General features: G+C 38.4%; 1 protein-coding gene and 1 long non-coding RNA gene across 2 annotated transcripts in view; one reads left to right on the top strand and one right to left on the bottom strand.

Annotated features, from left to right (window-relative positions):
• Positions 1-4768: 4768 nt before the first annotated feature.
• sf3a1 (splicing factor 3a, subunit 1) overlaps positions 4769-24063 on the bottom strand; it is a 42554-nt gene continuing 23259 nt past the window's right edge. The window contains exons 8-16 of the mRNA XM_043715664.1: positions 18837-18957; positions 15459-15644; positions 12748-12869; positions 11296-11541; positions 10158-10365; positions 8917-9065; positions 7091-7192; positions 6023-6094; positions 4769-5301 (exon numbers count right to left, since the gene is read on the bottom strand). Coding sequence (XP_043571599.1) covers positions 5200-5301; positions 6023-6094; positions 7091-7192; positions 8917-9065; positions 10158-10365; positions 11296-11541; positions 12748-12869; positions 15459-15644; positions 18837-18957 — 1308 coding nt within the window. The 3' untranslated portion in view covers positions 4769-5199. The remainder of the gene's footprint in view (positions 5302-6022; positions 6095-7090; positions 7193-8916; positions 9066-10157; positions 10366-11295; positions 11542-12747; positions 12870-15458; positions 15645-18836; positions 18958-24063) is intronic.
• On the top strand, positions 16832-23621 carry LOC122562646. Its single transcript, XR_006315379.1, has 3 exons — positions 16832-16845; positions 19091-19093; positions 23405-23621. It is a non-coding gene; the product is annotated as an uncharacterized LOC122562646 (long non-coding RNA).

Raw genomic sequence — 24063 nt, 5'->3', positions numbered from 1 at the left:
TCTGCTCGAGAGAGCTGCACAGGGTGGATACATAGTTACTGTCTAGGAGTTGCTGCAATTCATATGACTGAGATAAATGGGTTATGCCCTTATTTAGCAAGAAGTACGGTCTCCAGCTGGATTGAGGGGACAAGGCATTGGGATGGATGGCAGCCAATAAGACTTGAATTTTATTACACTGTAAGCCATTTACACCCAAATAATTTACATAATCAAACTTCCTTGTCCTTTTGCCCAAACTAAATTGTATTTCTTTAAATGTTTGTCAACCTACCGTTATTTTGTATTGATCTAATAAAATTAATAATTCTGGAATTGAAAATTGCCTTCAGAACAATGACAATAAAACTAGTATCAATTCTCATAAAACCCCAGGTGGTAAACCTGCTGTCCTTACCTAGTCTAGTCCACATGTGACTCCAGACCCAAAGTAATATGATTGACTCTTAATTTTTTTTAAAGCAAGATGGTCACGCAAACCACTCGGTTCAAGGGACAATTAGGGATGGGCAACAAATACTGACATTACGAGCAGTGCCTAAATCCCACAAAATAATTTTTTAAATTTAATATATTTTAAGGCGTTTGTATATAGTTGAAAACTAGAATAAACAAAACAACAGTATCTTAATGTGAAGGATCATTCACAATAAGGTGTGAATTAGCAGTGTAAATGGACATAAGTGGTTATGATGTAGTTGTGATTTCAGAGACCTGGCTGCAGGGTTACCAAGGATGGGAACGGAACTTTTTTTATTTAATTCACTTGTGGGACATGGGTATTGCTGTTTCGCTAGCGTTTATTGAGCATCCCTCGTTGCCCTTGAGAAGGTGGTAGTGAGTTGTCTTGAACTGCTGCAGTTCATGTGCTGTAGTTTGACCCACAATGCCTTTAGGGAGGGAATTCCAGAATTTTGGCCCAGCAACAAAAAAATGGTAATGTCTTTCCAAAAAGGATTCAAGGTTTGTGTAAAGATTTGTAGCTTGGGTGTCGATTGCCATGATTGTGGGTACGTTCACTGAGCTGGGAAGATAATTTGCAGATGTTTCGTCCCCTATCTAGGCAACATCTTCAGTGCTTTGGAGCCTCCTGTGAAGCGCTGCTGTACCTTCTCTTCTGGAATTTATTTGGTTCCATTCCTACTGCTTCCGGTTGCCTATTCTGGTAGTGATGCAAAGACTGGAACAAACAGCCCTCCCTCAAATCCAACTCGAGATCAGATAACATGGACGACAACTTTTGTAATTATTAAGAGGACAGAAATTGAGAACACATACGGATCATCAACATCATGCTCACAGGAATCAGATTTACAAAAGAGAAGGAAACCAACAATCAACTCCCGTTCCTGGACGTGATGGTAGAAAGAACATAGAATGGTGAATGCACTACAAGAGTGTACAGAAAAGCTACACCCATGGACCAGATCCTGTACTGCAACGGAAACACCCAAACACTCCTGAGAAACAGCATTAGGACCTTGTTCAAAAGGGCTAAAGCACATTGCAGCACCCCCAGCTCTGAAAAGAACACCTCTACAGAGTTTTCACCAAGAATAGAAGCCCCTGCAACTTCATCCTGGCATGCCTAGCGGACAAACAACGCAACGCGTGCCATGACCCAATACACTAGCCATGCTACCTTAAAAACCATCTCGGAACTAACAGCCAGACTTCTCTAATCACTCAGATTCATGACAGCTTACAAACAGACAGCCACGCTCAGACAACTCACCAGAACAAAAGACCCTATACCCATCATTGGCAAGACTTATGTAACTTACTAGACTCCATACAGGGACTGCATGAAACACTATATAGACAAACAGGCAGACAACTAGCAATCTGCATCCACAAACACCAACATCCATGAAACGTCATGACCAGCTGTCCCTAGTATCCATACACGCAGAAGACAAGGCCCACAAATTTGACTGGGACAATGCAACAATCACAGGACAAGCTAAACAGAGGACTGCCAGAGAATTTCTGCAAGCATGGCACTCATCCATAGACTCCATCAACAGACACATAAACCTAGACCCAATACACCGGCCACTATAACAAACAACCGGAACTAGCAACTGGAAGCAGCTGGAATGGAACCAAGTAAATTCCAAATAAAAGACACAGTAGAGGCTCCAAAGCGCTGAAGATGTCACCTAGACAGGGGATGAAATGCTTGCAAATCATCTTCCCAGCTTGGTGCACATACCCACGGCCACTCCAAAGGATGGTGAGTGGCTTACAGAAGTTGCAGGTGGTAGTGTTCTAAGTATCTGCTGCCTTCATCCTGGAGGAAAGTGGTTGTGGGTTGGGAAGCTGCTGTTTAAAGATCTTTAATGAAATTCTGTAGTGTATCTTGTAGATAGCACACACTGCTGCTACTGAAGATCAGTGGAGGGAGTGGATATTGTACCAATTAAGTAGGGTGCTTTGTCCTGAATGGTGTCAAAACTTGTGTTATTGGAACTAGACCCAACCAGGAAAGTAAGGACTGACCTGTGCCTTGTAGATGGTACACAGGCTCTGGGGAGGGAGGAGATGAGTTACTCACCACAATATTCCTAGCCTCTGACCTGCTCTTATAGCCACTATTTATATGGCAAGTCAAGTTGAGTTTCTGGTCAATGGTAACCTCAAGGATGTAACTGAATATCAAGTGATAGTGGTTCGGTTGTCTCCAATTGGAGGTGGTCATTGTCTGGCATTTGTGTGGCAAGGATATTACTTGCTACTTGTCAGCCCAAGCCAGGATATTGTCCAGATGTTGACTACAGCATTTAGATATTGAAGTAGTCAATGTTCAAGTTGTCTTGAATGGTGCTGAACCCCACTTCTGAACTTATGATGGAGGGGAATATTCATTCTTTAGAAGGGACTGGCAATAAAAACATGAATGTGCAGTTGCATTGTTAGTAAGAGAATTAAATGAAATAGGAAAGATATTGGCTTAAAAAATATGTAGTGGTGGAGGAAATATTATTGGATGTTGTCCAAAGGCCAAAGAGCAGTGGAAACGTAAGGGAAGACACTAAGCAATAATTCAGAGATGCATTATTAAGGATACAACTATAACCACGGGCATTTTTAAATTTACATATAGATTGGACAAACTAAACTACCAATGATAGAGGAGAATTTCCTAGTGGGTGTGCATGACAGCTTTTAAGACGAATACATTGAGGAACCAATGAACAGGCTGTCCTAGATTGGGTACTGTGAAATAAGGATTAATTAACAATGCTATTGTGTGGGGTCACTTGGGAAAAAGCAACCATAATATGATAGAATTCTTCATTAAGATGGAGAATGAAGTTGTCAAATTCAAAACTAGAGTCCTCAACCTAATTAAAGGAAACTACAAGTGTCACTAACTGGCAATGGTGGGTTGGGTAGCTATTTAAAAGGAGTTGATGGTGGATAGGCAATGGTTCACATTTAAAGAATGAATGCATAAATTGCAACAAATTACCTTTCAATGCAAACAGATTCCCATCACTACTACAGGGACTTCCACTCTCATACTGATTAAAAATAATCAAACAGTCCCTACAAGTTAATCATTAAATGCTAAACTAACATGCCACTAGTACAAAATCCAAACTCTAAAATAAATTGTATTAAAATGTATATTACCATTCATTTTACATCGCATTAGGAATCATGTGATAGCTTTTTATTAAACTGGAGATTTTCTGCTAGGGGCTGTTTCAGCAGTGTTTGTCTTATAGTTTTCAGCTGGAGTGTAAGCTTGTGAGAAACAGGCTGTCCAGCTGATCTCTCACACTTATGGATAAAGAATCCTTGTTAACAGTTCAAGGTGAAAGAAATCAAGAGTGCAGTACTTTCATTATCCAGGCCCACCCAAGCACAAGTGCGCCCAGAACCCTGGTTATTGGGCCCTGATGTATCCCTACAACCCAGATCTGGTGATAACTGTTTGTTCTTCTGGAAGATTGATGGATTGTTTAAGGAACTTCTCAATACTGTATTTCCTGATCAAGCAATGTCTATCAAGACTTTGAAGACAACCGCCAGTTTGATGAGCTGTCTAGGAGTATCAGACTACTAGATGAAAAAAAAACATACCTGATCTTTTTCCTCTTCTTGGCTAAATTGTTTTTTTCTCTCCTGAAAGCCAATCCCTGTAGAGAAATCTGTTTTCTTACCCCTTGCCTGGTATAGTGCATGTATGTTTTGGGTGATTTAGAAAGATAAACATTTATATTTCCATATTACAGAATGTATGTGTTAATCAGTTTTGCAACTTCATTTGCAAAGTTTTGCTTTATTAACCAATAATTTTGCATTTCTTATAAAACTTGAAGGCCTTAAAGAGAGATAAAATAATTAATTAGCCATCTCAGTAAATTGGATAAAATATTTGTTGTATATTATGACCAGTACAGCTGGGCCAACAACGTACTCCTCTTGCCTTGGTAATAACAATAAACAAGGATAAAATTAGTTGAAGTATATTTTTAAGTTTGTTAATGGTATAGAAATTAAATCAGAATATTACTTTAAACTGGAGAGAAATAGGGGAGACAGAGTCAAACTAGTAAAAAGTAATTTTAAGATTAATATCAAGAAATTCTTACTCATACAGAGTGAACAATATGTGGAATAATGTTGCAGATAGAGTAGTGACAGAGAGAGAGTCTGGAATAATATAAATAGCAATTGGATTTTACCACTGAATGATTTGAGAATTTTAAATGGATGAATTAAAGATGCATCTCAAAGTAAAAAAAATCATTTAAAATTAAAGTCCAAAGACACAAAAATTGACAATTTTATTAAAATGATTCAATAGAAAGCTAATGAAATAACCACATAAGGAGCTGGAAAGATAATTTAACCAACATAGGTTTTGTGAATGCAGTTCCTCAGAACACCAAATTTTGTTGGATCTCTTTTTTTTCCCCACAGACCTTTTTACAGACGTCTACCAAAGTGAATGAATTACAAGCAATAAAAGAAACAGAACTTTTACTTTTTTTTGAAAAATGTCCTTTAACTTGGACACAGAAGCTTTTCTAATATAACTCACACAGTTGCATTCTAAATAAAAGATACTGCAAGTCTGAACTCCATGTTCAAAAAGTTAATTTATAATGTTTTGAACCATAAGAACGCATAGTTAAATTCACAATCCTTCAGATGTAAAAAGATAGTTCTAATTGCAGCCAGATGCTACTTCTTTCGACCTCCTCGTTCTTTGAAGGCAAGGTGGATGACTGAACCACTAGTCACGTTGTAGTAGGCCAGAGAGTTTGAATCTTTAATGAAGATGCCCTAAAATTAAAAAGAGAGAGACTGCAATGAGTTTTTTTATAAAAAAACCAAAATTTTCTTTATTTCAACACAATTTATATAACATTCAGCTGTACTGTGTTACTAGTTACTACTAGCTGTATTTCAGGAAAACCTATAAACTCTCCAACAATTCAAATGGGAGGCAAACAACAGTAAAACCACTTCAAACTACTAATCACTTTTTAGGGTAAGTTCACAAAAAATGTGATCAACTGAAATGCAAGTGAAGCTTGGGCAATATTATACACTAAGTCAACAGAATAGAGAGATTACTTCCTTCCTCTTGAATCACAGTATATGTCACACATATACTTTTTTTTACAAAAGGTAAAGTCGCCATTGTCCAACTGGACAATAGGGCTGTTCTCTCATTTGAGTTAACTGATGGCAGTTTAACCCAAGGGTCACCTTGCTTCAGGCAAAGGGAGAGGTTGAGAAGTAGAGTCCTTCATGGCAGGAATGGTGCAGGAATTGAACTCTCATACTGTGCATCACAAACCTGCTGTCCGGTGAACTAAGCTAACTGACCCCTAATAGATAGAATAAGTTATTACCTGATGGTCACAAGTTACCAAATTTTAAACATTATACAAAGGCAAAATGTCTCCAGAAGTAACAGTAGAAACTGAAGCATGTACTTAAGTGTTACTAGAAACATTTTCTCTCAATTACTGCTGGATTTTGTACATTTCTTACATACCTCATATTGAAGCTTCTGTTTACCAGCTGGCATTCCTGTAGCCTCATGGATTTTCACCTTGACAACAGATACCTAAAAGAAACAATTTGTGGATCAATCTCAATAATACTTGAAATCAAGTTAAAAAACAATATCAAAGCTCATGTAAAGGACTGATGAAGCCAATTTTGAATGGTCTAAGCAATCCAGTAAGGAATACAGAAGAAATTTGTTTGTACAGAATATTTAGAATGTGGAATTTGCTACTAAATAGTTGAAGTACAAAATACTAGTTGAGGAGTTTAACAAAAAAGCATTCAAAGCCTGTTAATAGGATGGATATTATTAAGCTAGAGAGGGTTCAGAAGAGGTTTACCAGGATGTTGCTGGATATGGAAGGTTTGAGTTATAAAGAAAGGCTAAATAAGTTGAGACCTTTTTTCACTGGAGCATAAGAGGTTGAGGTGACATTATATCCGTTTAGAAAGTCATGAGGGGTTAATGTAGATGCTTTATCCCTAGGATGGGGGTTTTTAAAACTAGAGGACTTTTTTTATATACAGAGGGTGATTCATTTGTGAAATGAACTTCCTGACGAAGTGGTGGATACAGGCACAGTTACAATGTTTAAAAGACACTTAGATAAGTACATGAACAGGAAAGGTTCATATGGGCGAGGAGCAGACAGTGGGACTAGTTTAGCTTGGGATTACTTATAGTACAGACTGGTTGGACCAAAGGGTCTGCTTTCATGCTGTATGACTCTATGGCAGATGGAAAGGTATGACAAACAGAAAGGATCAGAAGGACGTATCCATAGGCTTAAGTGAATTAGGATGGGAGGATGTTCATGTGGAGCATAAATGCCAACAGATTAGATTTATTGGATCAAATAATCCCTTTATGAACTGTAAATACCGTGTAACTGGACCACATGAATGACAGGGGAAACTGCACGTGGCAGTGATAGCTTTGAAACATCAAGCCTTTTCTTTTCCCCTTTCCAAAGCATTTTTAACATATTATCTTGCTATACTGAATCCATATTGTTAATCATTCATACCTTACAATTTCATAGTTTACCCATACCTGATCTGTTAGAGGAAGGGTGAAAATAAGGATCTGGCCATTCAGTTTCCATTCCGATTTATCTTGCATGTTGGGGACTTGTATCTTGACGGTAACTGGACTCTTAAAGCAAAATAAGTGATCACATTTGAATGTGCAAATTTGCTTTATTAAAATAAAATTGTTTACATTCTGTTGAAATGCATTACTTTCTAAAGGCATGAGGTGGAGGTGCTGGTATTGGACCGCAGCGGACAATGTTAAAAATCACAACACCAGATTATAGTCCAAAAGGTTTATTTGGAAGTACAAGCTTTCAGAGTGCTGCTCCTTTGTCAGGTAGCTAGTCACTAGCTACCTGACAAAGCAGCAGCGCGCCAAAAGCTTGTACTTCCAAATAAACCTTTTGGACTATAACCTGGTGTGAGATCTCTAACTTACTTTCTGAAATACAAGCAAAAGCATTGCACATCTAGTTAAAAGCAACACCAAAAATATACATGTAATGCACATTTTATATTATTTTGAGAAATTGTTCATCTTAAATGTAATACAATAACCCGAAAGCAAGTACCAAAAATAAAAATAAACTGTGGAAAGGAAGTTTGTAAATGTTGGAATAAATGTTGAAAGAAAAAGTGCAATGTTATAGTACCTAAATGGCGAAAGAACAAATGTAACTAGAGAAACCTCAAAACCAACAGCATTCTAAATAGATAATTAGATAAGCAGACAACTAAGTAAATGAAAATAATCAATTTCTTCAAAACTTGTTTAGGCCATAGCAAGTGTAGAGTGCAGTTTCCCAACACAAATGCCGTGAAACCCACAGAATGTGAACAATGTAAAATTAAGGTAGGGATGGCAAATTACAGTTAGGAAGAGTGTGATTTGAGATACTACTGATCATTTGAACTGCAACAAAAAGGGGATTTAACAAAGTTTTTTGTTTAGGAATCCCTATAGTGTGGAAACAAGCCCAACAAATCCATGTCGATCCCCCAAAGAATAACCCACCCAGACCCATTCCCCTACCCTATTGCTCTACATTATCTAATAATGCACCTAACCTAACTCTACTAATGCACCTAAACTACACATCTCTGAACACTGTGGGAAATTTAGCATGGCCAATTCACCTAACCTGCATATCTTTGGATCATGGGAAGAAACCAGACCACCTGGAGGAAACGCACACAGACACTGGAAGAATGTGCAAACTCATCACAGACAGCTACCCAAGGCTGGAATCAAACCCGAGCCCCTGGCGCTGAGGCAGCAGTGCTAACCACTGAGCCTATGTTGTTAAAATGATGACCATTCTAAGTTATCAGAAGAATTTTGAAGAAGTTTATCCATGCAGTGTTGTTAAAAGCATGGAATGCTTTAGCAAAAAAGTATTAGAAGTAGAGATAATTTCACCTTGTAATAGAAAACTGAGCAAATATTTGAAGTACAACATGACACGAGAGGTGAGCATAAGAGACCAACATAACAGGCCAGTTTCAGTACATGCAGTCAGATATGATGTAAGATCTGAAGATGTCTTTTATAAAATTAAAAATGTTTTGATTAAAAAGTAACCATGTCTAAATTTTTTAATATTGTTTATGGATTCATAAATATATTTAGGCTACACGTCATTCCCTAATGCAGGAAACCCTATTAGAGAGCTGCAAAAAGGGCTCAAATTTGCTGAGAATTCAAATAACATTTTGTTGTTAGCTGGTTGGATAAAACAATGCAAACAAAGCATTTGCTAGCTCATTTAGCAAAAAACATGTCTCAACATGTCCTTAAAAATGAAGCAAACATTATTAACTTTGTTTTTAAAAAGTACAATATACCTTGTTTCTTCGTAGAAACTCTTCCTCTGGGATAAGATTTTCCTCACTTTTCATCTTTTTGGCTGCTGGTTCATCATCTAGTGGGGGTGGAGGACGAGGAAGTGAAGAAGGAATTGGGGCAGGAACCACTGGAGGTGCAGGTACAAATGCTGGTTGTAACAGAAACAAAGGAGTCACTTTACAACTTCAATGTCCTTTTTTTTTGAAACATACGTTTTTTAATATATTAAAACAAAATTTAAATAAGCATTTTGTAAAATACAATGTGCTATATGTAATCATGAAATCTAGCCAACTGCAAGTCAAAACTCAGACAGTGCATTGTCTCTAACTAGTTATAGCAATAACATTAATTTATCAAAACATCAATTTCATGAATATGAGCAATGTCACCTGAGAGGGACAGAAAAATACATTTTAGCACTTATGTATTACATGGTGTAATAACCCCAATCTCAAAACAATGCATTCTCTAACTTACTGTAAGAAACATTAGAAGGAACAATTATCCTGTAGTATATTACCTTTAAAAACCTCAGGATGTGCGGAGCATTTTACTTCAAAAGGTACTAATTGACTGTGTAGTCACTGTGGCAGCGTCAGAAACGTGACAGCATGTTTATGCATGGCAAGCCTACAAGTGGCAATGGCAATCAGATACTTTGTTTCAGGAAATATTGGCCAGGACAGAAAATGTTGACAACATCAGGATAGTTCCCCAGCTAATCTTCTCAAAAGTTACCATGGGATCTTTCATGCCTGCCTGAGGGAGCAGATGAATTCCAAATCTATCCCACCATCAAAAGGACAGCACCTCCAAAAATGAAGAACTCCCTTTCCTAACGTCAGTCTGGATAATTTGATTCAGATTCAGCAATGGGACTTCTAATTCTCAAGAGATGAGTGTGTCAACAACTGCCCCATAGCTGACACCTTACAACAGATTTCTAGGATTTCTTAATAAAATGAAAATCTATTTTTTATTGGTTAATATTCCTTCTTGTTGCTGCTCAAGACCAAAAATAGCGTCTCTTCTATTCCATTCCATAAATTTCAGAGATGCAATGAAGATACTGTTCCAATGTCAGTCAACTATATTATTAATGCCAAGAAGTTCCTATGTGGACATGTGCAAGTATTAGTTGGAAACTTTGAATGAGAAACAAACAACAAAATGTTTGGATTCATATTCACAAATCGATCTAGAGTGTAAAACTGTAAAATATTTTAAATAATTTTACTTGCTGGTACCACCATTGGTGGTGGGCGTGGAGTTAAAACTGGTGGTGCCGATGGAGGCATTGGCACAACGTTGATTCGAGGTCCAGGGATCATAGGTGGCATGGGAGCTGTTAGAACAGGTCCAGGTGCTAATCTGATAACAGGAGACATTGGTGGCCTGGGGAGAACCGGCATTGATGACATAACATTCCGCACTGGGGGAGGCATCTAAATGATTTTAAAAAGAGTTTAATTGTACCATGTCTCTAAATGCAAATCATCACATTTTTCCTGCACACAGAACCAAACTCCCAACACAATTTAACTTCTCATCTCAATTTCTATGAAAGTACTTAGAACAAACACTGCCTTTGTAAACTATTCTTGCTACAATCACATTGTCCCAGTAATAGCAGTGAGGCACTTCCATTTCACTAGTTAACAATTAAATATTTTGTTAATTTTATATTAGTGCCATAACAATTTAAAAAATTCAAAACAGGATCTGATCCTATTACCCTGTTTTACAATCCATTTCAGCTTGATCTCAACTTTTCCATGCATGATGTCATGTAAGATCAACTATACTGTGCAAAGTTTTGTCAGAGCAACTTCCAAGTGTTACTGAAGCATTACAAATCAAAATGTAAACTGTCACATTCTATTTTTCAGTTAAGAATGACTGGATAAGATTTTCAAAAGCATTGTTGAACATTTTCTATTTGTGTGGATAGTCTTCTGGATATTTTATGATTAAAGTTTGAAAATACGAATGAATTCAGACAGACAATTATTTGATTAGCTCATTCTTGATTATTTCTTCTGCTGATGCTGGAAGAGGGAAATCAGTAATGTTGTTACATTTTATCACATGGCTCATTTCCAAGTACTGCATATATTGGACTGGAAACATGATTCAAAAATAGAAATCGAAAGTATTTGAAGCCTCAACAGAGGTGGAAGATGGTACAGATCCACTTATTTACTACTGAAAATTAGAGTAAATTGTTAGATAACAGACCTGTAGCAAATATGTTTCAACTGTAGGCTTTTAACTAGCACATTACTAAGATCTAGATTTTCGTCTATATTACTATTCCATCCAACTCTGAAAATGAAATGCTTGTAACCATTTTCAAGACAGTTGTTAGAACTTACAGAAGGTGGTCGAGGCATTGATGTGATTGGTGGAGCATTCATAGAAGAATTTGATACAGATGAAGGTGGTGGGGGTTGTGGAGGTAAATCAGCAGGTTTGCTGGGTCCAATCTTGTCTTTTGTGTCATCTTCCGGAACCAATCCCTTGGCCTTGTGGATGGCTTCGATCTGCTCTTGCAGTGTGATGTTGGCTTGTGCAGCTTGTTGTGTTCGTGCCATACTGCCAGAGTGACCGTCCCAAGTAACCTTTGCCAAAAAAGAAAACATAGATAGGCATTTCTTATTAGCTTGTTTATTATTTTACGATTATAATTAATGAAAAGCTTCTCTGCAATATCAAATAATTATTTCAGAGTAACTATGCCTTCAATTTCTGAATTAATCTGTATGAAAAAAATTTACCATCTACTTTAACTGTTGTAATAGACAATTATTATTTTTTTATTTCCAAATGCTTTCCCCAATTGAATAAGCAGATTATACCTATCATCAGCACTTTGTGTTGTGCTGTCATGTTACTTTCCATAGTTTAATTTCTTTTACAAGCTTTTCTTTAAATATAAATGGACTTACTAAAATTTAGAAAATACATTTAATCACAATGTACTCATTCGTAAGCAATTATGACTGAATAAGTGGGAGAGAATAGCTGGTGAATGAATTTATATATACTGTATTCATTTGCTAGGTATTCATATACAAGGGAAAGATTATGGCTACAGCTGTGAAATTTCAGTAATAAGCAGCATCAGGAGATCCTTGACATTCAATGGCATTACCCTCACTAAGTTCCTCATGGTCAACAGCCTGGGATTACCACTGACCAGAAAGTGAATTGGACTAGCCTTAGGAATATGGTGGCTATATGTGCAGTTCAGAGGTTGGGATTTCTGTGGTAATTAAACTCCTCCCTCCGCGTAGCTTGTCCATCATCTATAAAGTCAAGAGTATGATGGAACACTCCCAATTTGCCTAGATGAGTACAGCTCCAACAGCACTCAAGATGCTTGACACCATATGACTCCCTCCACTACTGACACTCATTAGTAGCAGCAGCATGTACAATCTATGAGATGCACTGCAGAATTTTCACCAAGGTCAGTTAGACAGCACTTTCCAAATCCAAAATCATTCCCATTTAGAAAGACAAAGGTAGCAGATACATGGGAACATGACCACCTGCAAGATCCCCTCAAACCACTCACACTCCTGACTTGGAAATATATTGCCACTCCTGAATTCTGAAACTCCCTCCTTAATGTCATTATGGGTCTACCTACAGCAAATGACTTGCTGCAGTTCAAGAAGGCAGCTAATCACCATCTTGTCAAATGCTGGCCTAGCTGGTGATGCTTGCATCCCATGAATGGATTCTTTAAAAAATCTGCATCAAAGTATCATTTGAACAATATGTAAATTACAAGAGATTTTCACAATAATAGATGTTTGTACCTTCTCTTCTGGTTTCTGGATTTCTTCTTCACCAATCTTCTTACCAATGGCTGTTTCTTCCACACCAAAGATGTCAGTACGTCGCTCAGCCAGCTGCTTCAAACTACTTTCAATATCCAGACCTGATGGAGAAAACAAATCATATCAAAAGATCAAAATCTTTATGAAAAATAAATACGAAAGTAAGAAACTCACAAAACTTGCAGAATTTTTCACTGCAAGTTCTTGTTTTATAGATTACCAGAAAACGTTGGTCTGGAGAGCAGCATTCCTCATCAATTAGTCAGTGGAACAAAATTTAACATCACATTAGGGTGCACAACTTCTGTTTCTACACTGTCTTTAATTGACCATTTTAAAACAAGAAAACATTAACAATGAGCAATAAACAGCTAGAGTATTCTAGGTTGCTAAGATAGGACACACATATTTTACTGGATCAAGTGAAACATTAAATGTTTGTCATATGAATTCTGAGTTCAAGCAGTGATGTTGTGAGGTGGTACACCTGAGGAAAGGACAAAAGCATTAACAAGGTGGTCTTCCATGCTTCTACCAGTTACAAATTGGCACTAGCAGATGCAGAGTAGTTTGCAAACTGTGTAAGATCAAAAGAGAAAATTGGATTTGTGCCACGAGAAAATTTCCAGATATTTAAATGAACTGATAATTTTTTTCTATTTGTAAAATTATAAAAACAGATGGTAATAAGTAGGCTCTTAAGTGCACATTAGGGAAAGGAATTACATGGAACAAATGCAGTCAAAGCTAAGAAACAAAACACAACACGAGAACAGAGATGGGAGACAGAGGGTGCTGGTGGAGGGTTGCTTTACAGACTGGATGCCTGTGACCAGCAGTGTGCCACAAGGATCGGAACTGGGTCCACTGCTTTTTGTCATTTCTATAAAAATGATTTGGATGTGAACATTGGAGGTATGCTTAGTAAGTCTGCAGATGACATCAAAATTGGAGGTGTAGTGGACAGCGAAGGAGGTTACCTCAGAGTACAATGGGACATGGATCAGATGGGCCAAGGAGTGGCAGATGTATAAATATGAGCTGCAGCAATTTCGAAAGGCAATTCAGGGCAGAACGTCTACATTTCATAATCTGGACCTTGGCAGGGTGCCGGGGGGGGGGGGTGGAGACAAGGTAATGTTCATGAACAAAAGAGACCTTGGAGTGCAGATTCATAATTCTTTGAAAGTGGAGTTGCAGGTAGAAAGGATAATGAACGCGTTTGGTACACTTGCCTTTATTGAGCAGTACATACAGTATAGGAGTTGGGAGGTCATGTTGCGGCTGTACTGGACCTTGGTTAGGCCACTTTTGGAATACTGCTATAGGAAGGATGTTGTGTAACTTGAAATGGTTCAGAAAAGATTTACAAGAATGTTGCCAAGATTGAAGAGTTTGAGCCAAAGGGAGAGATTGAATAGGCTGGGGCTGTTTCCCCTGGAGCAGAGGCTGAGGAATGACACAGATGTTTATAAAATCATGAGGGGCTTGATAGGATGAATAGCTAAGGACTTTTTTCCAAGCTAGAGTCGTCCAAAACTACAGGGCAGAGGTTAAAGGTGAGAGGGAAAAGATTTAAAAGGGACGTATGAGGCAATCTTTTCACAAAGAGGGCAGTGTCTGTATGGAATGAGCTGCCAGATGAAGTAGTGGAGGTTGGTACAATTACAACATTTAAAAGGCATCTGAATGGGTACATGAATAGGAAGGATTGAGGGGGACATGGGCTAACTGCTGGCAAATGGGACTAGATTGATTTAGGATATCTAGTCAGCATAGACAAAGTGAACTGAAGGGTCTGTTTTGCATGGTGTAGACCTATGTGACTATATATACACAAGTAAATAGACATACAAGTTAGCAGCCATGGAGGCCATTTGATCCCTCTAGCCTTCACCACCACTCAATAAAATCACAGCTGCCCTTGCCTCATACTCTAAATTCCTCTTTTTAATCTTCTAGTTACTCTTTGCTAATATTTCCATTCTGTCCAGTCTTCTGATCAGCCACTCACTTTGCCAAACTTTATACTTTTTCTTTTACTTGAATGCAACTTTTAAACTTAGTTTAGGGCTGGTACATGCTTCATTAGAATGTTTATTTCTTGCTGGAATGTATTTTTCCTCAGTATTCTTAAATTCCTGTTACTATCTCCCCGCCTTATCCTAGTTTTGTAAATCACTTTAGCCAGCTCTATCTACATGCCTCAAAATTATCCACAGTAGTTCAATCCACTCTTCTCTTCCTCAGGCTAAGTGAGCCAATTAATTAATCCCATTTTGTACATTACCAGATCTAGTACAGTGTGCTCTTTGATTGGCTCTAGGACATAGTGCTCTAAACTTAACTGTCCAGAAAACATGAAGAGCTCATCATCCCATTACCCTTGCCAACCGGATTCATCCAATCTATGTATAAATTAGAATCATCCACTAATATTGCCATACCTTTCTCGGAAGCCCCCATTTTTTCTTTCTGTATTTCCTATCGTACAGCTGTAGGGGTCCCATAAACCAGTCCCACAGTGAATTCTTATCTTTACTACTTTTTAATCTCTTCCCAAACTGATTCTCCATTCTGATGTCCAAACCAAAGGCAATTTCACTCTAATGTGCTGATGTCATCCCTAATTAACTGAGCAATCCTTGTACCGCTTCCCAGTTTCCTCCAATATCACAAGTAACACTTGCCTGGGGCATATACTTCATCTTCACTCTGCTTTTCTCTGATAGAACGTTCACGTTGCTCCAACCAGCGAGGATCCAGCAGCCCAATACGCATGTGCTCTTGCATTTTGCTGGCAGGAATCTTTTCCCCAGTGATTGGAGAGATGAGATATTCATCAGGTGCAGGTGTACCAGCCACTGGTTTTGAAGCTAAAGGAATATAAATAATGTATATTCATTTTTTAGGTGAAACTTCTCAGCAATTGAGTAAAAGACACATATATAGGCACACAAAAATCAAAGTAAAAAATCACAAGATATTAAGTAGATTTGTTTCTTTAAATTTCAAAAGTGAAGCACAGATGCTGCAACCTCCCAGATAAAGTACAGGTCAAAGCAAAATTGTGGTCCAGTATCATTCTATTTAGCTTTTAATCTATACGGTACAAATGATGCCTGAAACTATAAGTCATTAAACAACATATATTTTTTAAAAAATCACTATTAATGTAATACCAAGTTATGCAGCTGATTTATCCAACACAACAAACAGTAAGGAGTGTATAATACTACAAAAATCAATCTGGTGCAGAAACTCTGAATTTGGAGCTTTACAATTTAAGTTAAAACAAATGAAACTGTAGTCTTACACACTAGTACTTTCTAAATAAACTAAATGACAACTTGTTAAGTGTACAACAAACACTAGACGTGAACTAAATACATAAAGTTAAATAAACATGTGTCTTATATAAATATTCACTTTTTTTAAAAACACTTATTTACTCTCAAAATTCAGTCATTGCTGTAATTTAGATGTCATTAGATGGCTTGTTATAAAAAGCAACTGGTTCACTAACACTCCTTAGGAAACGGAACCTCATCAGTCCTACATGCTCTCACCTACTTCTAACTTCACACTCAAACAACATAGATGTCCGACTTGAAAAGCAATCATAGCATGAAGGAATTGGTAAGAAATCTAGTCTTGCCTAAATTTTAAGAACAAATGTAGTTTTTTTTAATAAGGCAACTCCCACGAACAGCAATGAGAAAAATGGCTAGTCTTTCAGATGATTTAAATATGTATTGGTTAGGACATTGGAAGAGTACATTCTTCTCTTCCAAAGTGGGAGAGATTCATGAGATTTTAGTTAGATGTTAAAGCAATGCAGTAAAAGTGCCATCTTAATTAGTGTGGGCCAATACGTTAGCACTATTCACACACATAATTAGGGACCCTGATATAATTTACTATACTTCTAATCAGTAAAAGAACATAACAGACACTACTGTTGACCAAGTGTGCAAAATTAATTTGCAAAGTGCACGTTTCTGAAATTTAATCATTGCTTGCTTGTCGGAGAATGTTGAGGTGAAAGAGAGTCCAAGTCCTTTTTTATCTTTCTTAGTTACTGAATGGCGATTGATATTTGTTAACAGTTATATGAAATATATTCAGCTGTCATGAGTGCATGCAAGGTGGTTCCATTTGTAGCTAGTCAGCAATTGTATTGGTTTATATTGTCAAAGGAGAAAGTGAGGTCTGCAGATGCTGGAGATCAGAGCTGGAAATGTGTTGCTGGAAAAGCGCAGCAGGTCAGGCAGCATCCAGGGAACAGGAGAATCGACGTTTCGGGCATAAGCCCTTCCTGAAGAAGGGCTTATGCCCGAAACGTCGATTCTCCTGTTCCCTGGATGCTGCCTGACCTGCTGCGCTTTTCCAGCAACACATTTCCAGCTTTATATTGTCAAACCCTATAATGGATCTTGACTGCAAATCTTGTTGACTCAGGTGCCAAATGTTTTATAAAACAAGTTGACACGTGTGCTATTAATTCATATAAAATTAATCTTTTCTGGTGTGAGGGTTGGGATTGCAGGTTTGAGGAATGTACTGGCCTTTAAACATTTGGAGAAACTTCGTGGCAGCAGGTAGGAACTGGAGGCAGTGCTAAAGTTTGGCAGGAAATAAGGTGAGAATTCCATCAGAAGATGAAGATGCTGCTAAACTGCAGCATTCAACTAGGCTCTTGTGGGCAGTGGCAGTATCCCTCCCTCTAGGCGAGAAGATCCAGGTTCAAGTCCCACCTGTCCCAGACATGCATCATAACATGTCTGAACAGGGTGATTAAAAGATATCTAGAACAGGAATGAGTGGAAGTGAAGATAATGTCACTATGACTGAGGAGGAGGATGGCAAGTACACCAAGTTAAACAGTGGAAACCAGGATTTGATGTTGCACTGTGAATAATAATTTGCTCCATCATTGGAAGAACTTCAGAACTGAACAGCTGGAAGTTCTTCATCAACACGCACCAACTCTTTGATCTCCTTTTCTGAAAATGAATGTCGATGAATTTGCAGTTTACAAAGAAAATGAACCAGCATGATTGCAGTTTTGTACTTATAAGTATGGAAAAATCCAAGTGAGTTTTATTGCCTATGGCAATGGCAGTTTATTTTCCATAAACTAATGGCTTTGGATTCCTAACTTTTTTATTTGATTAAATTCATTACTCTCCTCAAACTTGCCAAGTTTACCATTGAGAATGTAGCAGGAGGCTGCAGTGGCCCATGTCACAATCAGAGACATATGTCTGATGAGGTTAGGGTTTGAACCTGGATATTCTAGCTCAGAGGTAGAGACATTAATTCGATGTCACAAGAGTCCAGGTGAATGCTGCAAATTAGGCCTCTACATGGCCCTAGGCATCAACGTCTTAAGATTCTGCTCTCACATTATCTTCCCTCCAATTTTTTAGCTCAGATCTGACAGTGTTAGGAGTAACTTATCAAAACTTTCAAGATGATAAACGTATTAAAATAAACTGAATTCTCCTCATCGTAAGTAAATACAATAATGGCCTAAAGAGCAAGTCACTGACATCCTCTCAAAAAATGTATCAAAAAAGCATAAGGAGAAAATAATGGAATCAATCCTGCTCTGGCAAGCTTTTCACTTTAGGGGTGCTCTGGTTGTGACATACTCCCAACTAAGTATTCCATAAAATACTCTTCAGGCATGGTTTTTGAGATTTCAGAATTCTTACGATGTATGATAATACTGCAATGATCACCAATTCCTCAATTTTTCTACTTTAATTTTATGCTAGATAGATGAAATGAACAAGGAAACAGTACAACTTTGAGAGAAAATTTATGAAGAATAGTTACAATATAAAAGGTATCACCAGGATCAAGAAAAATAAAATGAGCAAGTTATTTATAATTTTACAAACTAATTCAAGAAAATTGTTCATTTTGTTGGGGAAATACATTCTGTCTACATGCTTGATTCCATTAACTTCTTCCAGACTAACAGTGCAACCTAATTAATATAAATCATTGTCTTTGAGATCAATGAAGAGCACCATTAAAAGCACTCTTTGCAAACTGACCTTTGGGATCATAGTCCTTCCTAATGATAACCTGGTCTGGAGTAGGAGGAAGTGGTGGAGGCATTGGATTATCAGGTGGTGGTGGGGCGGCTTTCTGACTTTCATCTTCTTCATCCGATCCCTAAGAGAAATCATCATACAAGTCTAAATGAGTTGAATTGTACATTGCATTTAAAATAAACCATTTGGTGAAACAGAATTAGGCACCCCCCTTTTCTCTTATTGGTGAGTATTTCTGCTCTTTAAAACAAAAGAAGGTCTAAAGGAATTTGACACTAAAGGAGAAAAGGAGCCTGGCAGGACATGAGAAGGAAATAAAAATCAATGCCAAGTCCCTGGTCCCACATATTTACCTGGGAGCCAACAGAGAGAGAGCAACCTGCAGGGGAGGAGACTTGGGGATCAGAAACAGTGAAAAGTGATATCACAGGATAAGGTTGGTAATTTGGCTAATTTGAACATTTGTTCCAAGTTGCTTTCTGATTGAAGGTAAATTGGAGACATACTTTACAGATTAAAAACTAAAGACCAATAGGAAATGTAAAATTACAAATTAAAAGCTAATTAAATAATTTAGAGATGCAGGGGCCAGGCAATGTGATGTATTTGCAGGATGTGGGAACTCATGGAATCTACTGTGGTTCATAGTGAACATACGTATAGCAAATGTTTGCTTGTCCAAGGAATACTGGCTCAGAGTTGATGAGCTCAAGTTTGAGCGTAAGATACTGCAAAACATCAGCAAGGGGGAAAGAGTTACACTCAGGAGGCAGTCACACTCTGGTACACCAAATAGCATACCAAGTACATATAGTACACACAGATAGCATCCTTTGAAAGCAGGACTGACAGTCCCGCATGGTGTGTTGCCTGCCTTTTGCCAAGGTGAGGGCCATTTTGAACCAGCTTGAAAGGATACTGGAGTGAGATGGGGAGGATCCAGGTGCTGTGACCCATGTTGCGATTAACAACATAGACAAGAGATCCTATTTGAATAATATCAGGAATTAGGAACAAAATTAAAGAAAAGGACCTCCAGAGTTATAATATCTGGATTATTACCTGAACCACATGCACATTGGCACAGAGATAAGAAAATGAGGGAACTAAGCGAATGGCTAGAGAAGTGAGGTGGGAAAGAGGGATTCAATTTCTTGGGGTACTAGCATCAGAACTGGGACAGGAAAGAACTGTAGCATTGGGATGGGCACCACCTGGGACCAATGTCCTTACCGAAAGGCTAAATATAGGTTGGTCACAAGGACTTCAAACTAGTAAATAGTTGGGAAGGCTTGTGGGAAGTCAATACAGTTTCAAAATCAAGTAACATGAGAGAATAAATAGGTAGGAATTCTATTTTAAGTATAGCAGGTAATGGTAAAAGTATAAGGGTATGACTAAACTGGAAAAGAGAAATAATAAACAGTTGAATAAAGCATCAGGTTTCAGTACATGGTCAAAATAAGAGTTCTAGATATAAAAATGCATAGAGTGTAAGGAATAAATTAAACAATTTAACTAAGGCCAGTTTTAACAATGAGTTAGAGAGTATCCACAACAAACTGGGAATATGTGCTCATGGGCAAAACAACTGAAGAATAATGGAGAAAGTTCAAAGAAACATTTAACACAACATAAAATCAATATATACCACAAAAGGGAAAAATTCATCTCAGAAAAAAAATAACCATGGACAACCAAAGAGCTAAGGGACAACATATAACTAAACGAATGGGCTTACAAAATGTGAATTAACAGCACAGATCTTCCCAAATGGGAAATACGAACAACAACAAAGGGCAACAAAGCAGCTTGTAAGCGTTATTAAAAGGGATTATGAAATAAAATCAATAAGAAAAAATTTTATAGTCGCATAATGGGAAAGTGGGCAGTCAGCAGCAATGTTGGCCCACTAAAGACTGAAAGCTGGGATACTGTCAATGACACTGGAGGAAATGGCAGAAGTTGAGTTATCACTTTGACTCGGCATTTACAGTAGAAAAGATAGCTTGCTTGCTGGAAGCCCCAAGGAAATTAATAGCGGATCAAAAACAGGGACTGAATAAAATTAAATCAAGTAAAACATTGACAATTAAGAAATCAACAGAACAAAAGAGAGAAAAAAATCCCTAAAGACCTGACGGTTTCCATTCAAGGATGTTAACGGAAGCAGGGGAACACATTGTAGACGCCCTCATATAATCTTTCGGAGTTTTTCTGACACAGGAATCATCCCCCTGGATTGGGGGATTGCATATATCACTCCATTTTATTTTAAGAACAGAAGAGGAAAACCAGGGAGGACAAGTTAGCCTAACATTTATACAAAAAGTCAAAAGAACTGCAGATGCTAAAAATCAGAAACTGCTGGAAAATCTCAGCAGGTCTGGCAGCATCTGTGACGAGAAATTAGAGTTAATGTTTCAGGTCTAGTAACCCTTCAGGGTCTGAAAAAAGGGTTACTGGACCCAAAACGTCAACTCTGATTTCTCTCCAAGGATGCTGTCAGTACTGCTGATCTTTTCCAGCCATTTGTGTTTTTGAGCCTAATATCTATGGTGGGAAAATTGTTGGGAGTCTATAATCAAGGATGAGGGAACGGAATACCTTCAAATTCTTTAGGTAATCAGGGACGGCCAGCATGGATTCATAACAGGTATGTTATGCCTAACAAATCTTACTGAATTTTTTTTTGAAGAGGTGACTAAAGTAATGGACTGGGCTAGATGTTGTTTATGTGAACTTCCAGAAGGCATTTGAAGTCTCACATAAAAGACTGTTAACTAAGGTAGAAGCCTATGGAATTGAGGGCAAATTACTGACGTGGATAGGAGATTGGTTGAATGGCAGGCAACAGAAAATAGGATTAATGGGTAGGTATTCATTGGTTGGGAAGCTGAGAATTAGTGGAGTAATAGTCTGAGAATTATGGCCAGATCGTTCAGGAGAGATGTTAGAAGCATTTCTGATTGCAAAGGGTGGTAGGGGTTTGGAACTTTCCTCCACACGTGACAGTGGATACTTGATCAGTTGTTATATTTAAATTTTTGTTAAGCAAACATATTAGGTGATATGGGCTAAAGGCAGAGATATGGAGTTAGGCCACAGATCAACCATGATCTTGAGTGGTGGAACAGGGTCAAGGGACTGAATGGCCTACTCTTGTCCCTCTGCTGTTACAACATTGACATTTTCCCCAATGGTTTTGTATTTTGTTCTTTGAAAAAAAAAGTTACAGCTTCCACTTGCACTGGAAACAAAAACCCAAGTCAAACAAAACCCCACAACATTCTAGATTTGGATCAACTGGTTTTCCAAACCTATTCCTTAAGAGTATTTCAGGTGGATTGATTTTGCTTAGAAACATTGAGACAGGGAAAACAGTGCCAGCCTGTTCAGCCACTCCCTGTAGCTCAAATCCTCCAACCCTGGCAACAATCCTTGTAAATCTTTTCTGAACCCTTTCAAGGTTCACAACATCTTTTCGATAGGAAGGAGACCAGAATTGCCAACAGTGGCCTAACCAATGTCCTGTACAGCTGCAACATGACCTCCCAACTCCTGTACTCAATACTCTGACCAATAAAGGAAAGCAGACCAAATGCCTTCTTCACTATCCTATCTACCTGCGACTCTATTCAGCAACACTCTCTAGGACCTTACCATTAAGTGTATAGGTCCTGCTAAGATTTGCTTTCCCAAAATGCAGCACCTCACATTTATTTGAATTAAACTCCATCTGCCACTTCTCATCCCATTGGCCCATCTGGTCCAGATCCTGTTGTAATCTGAGGTAACCTCATTCGCTGTCCACTACACCTCCAATTTTGGTGTCATGTGCAAACTTACTAACTGCACCTCTTATGCTCACATTCAAATCATTTATGTAAATGACAAAAAGTAGAGAACCCAGCACCGATCCTTGTGGCACTCCACTGGTCACAGGCCTCCAGTCTGGAAAACAACCCTCCACCACCACCCTCTGTCTTCTACCTTTGAGCCTGTTCTGTATCCAAATGGCTAGTTCTCCCTGTATTCCATGAGATCTAACTAAATGAATGAACAATTCATTTTAATATTTACTTGGCATCTTATCAAAAGTTAGGTATGGTTGGAAACATGAAAATCAAGTCAGTCCTTTTGAAATATACTATGATTTATGTTGTTATTACGCATGTCTTTAAAAAGGAACAGAAGTTCATGGTGACATTATAGATATCAAATGCCTAAAACTGTAACACATTTTCAAAGTCTGTTGCAAGTAAAATTCAGTATTAATTCTAAGTTTTCATAAAAACAAACTAACTTCAAAATAAAGCCCTTGTCACATTAACAGGCTAGCCGCTGACACTGGTTGATTCACTGGTCATGACTTCTCTGAAAGAGAGAGACATCTGAACATCTCATAGGACGTGCTAATAACTTGAATGTACAGCAGAACTGAATACACAGGAACGTCGATTATCAATTACCTGAATTTCAGATCATCCGAAGAGGACCTCAAGGCCCCGATAGAAACATTAAGTTAAAGAGTTGTTTCAACCCTGATCGATTCTTTTGTTTTACAGGTACAGTGATTAAAAAACAAACTCGGCTCACTGAAATGCTGCTGAGAACAGTCTTGGACAGTCCAGGCACCGTCTCCAAACGACCGACCTCCTGCTCTCTCTCTCTCTCCCTCCCCCTCCATACTTTCCCTAGAGTTCTATATAGGGGTGAACCCTAAACCTCCCCTTTCCTCAGATAATCTCTCCAACATTGTCCTGTACAGGACAGAGGTAGAACCTGTCAAAAAGTTGCAGTAAAAAAGTTGTGTTTGCGCATGTGCACTATTTGGGCGGCACGGTGGCACAGTGGTTAGCACTGCTGCCTCACAGCGCCAGAGACCCGGGTTCAATTCCCGCCTCAGGCAACTAACTGTGTGGAGTTTGCACGTTCTCCCCGCGTCTGCGTGGGTTTCCTCCGGGTGCTCCGGTTTCCTCCCACAGTCCAAAGATGTGCAGGTTAGGTGAATTGGCCATGCTAAATTGCCCGTAGTGTTAGGTAAGGGGTAAACGTAACGGTATGGGTGGGTTGCGCTTCGGCGGGTCGGTGTAGACTTGTTGGGCCGAAGGGCCTGTTTCCACACTGTAAGTAATCTAATTTGGAGACTTACCCCATAAAGACAGCAGCAGTCTGTCTGTTGGTGTACAGTCAGGCGGCCCTCCTTCCCCACCACCCCAGTGGG

Source organism: Chiloscyllium plagiosum, chromosome 25 (assembly GCF_004010195.1).
Source record: "Chiloscyllium plagiosum isolate BGI_BamShark_2017 chromosome 25, ASM401019v2, whole genome shotgun sequence".
Classification (NCBI taxonomy): Eukaryota; Metazoa; Chordata; class Chondrichthyes; order Orectolobiformes; family Hemiscylliidae; genus Chiloscyllium; species Chiloscyllium plagiosum.
The sequence above is the reverse complement of the archived record's forward strand: the minus strand, read 5'-3'. Positions and strand labels throughout refer to the sequence as shown.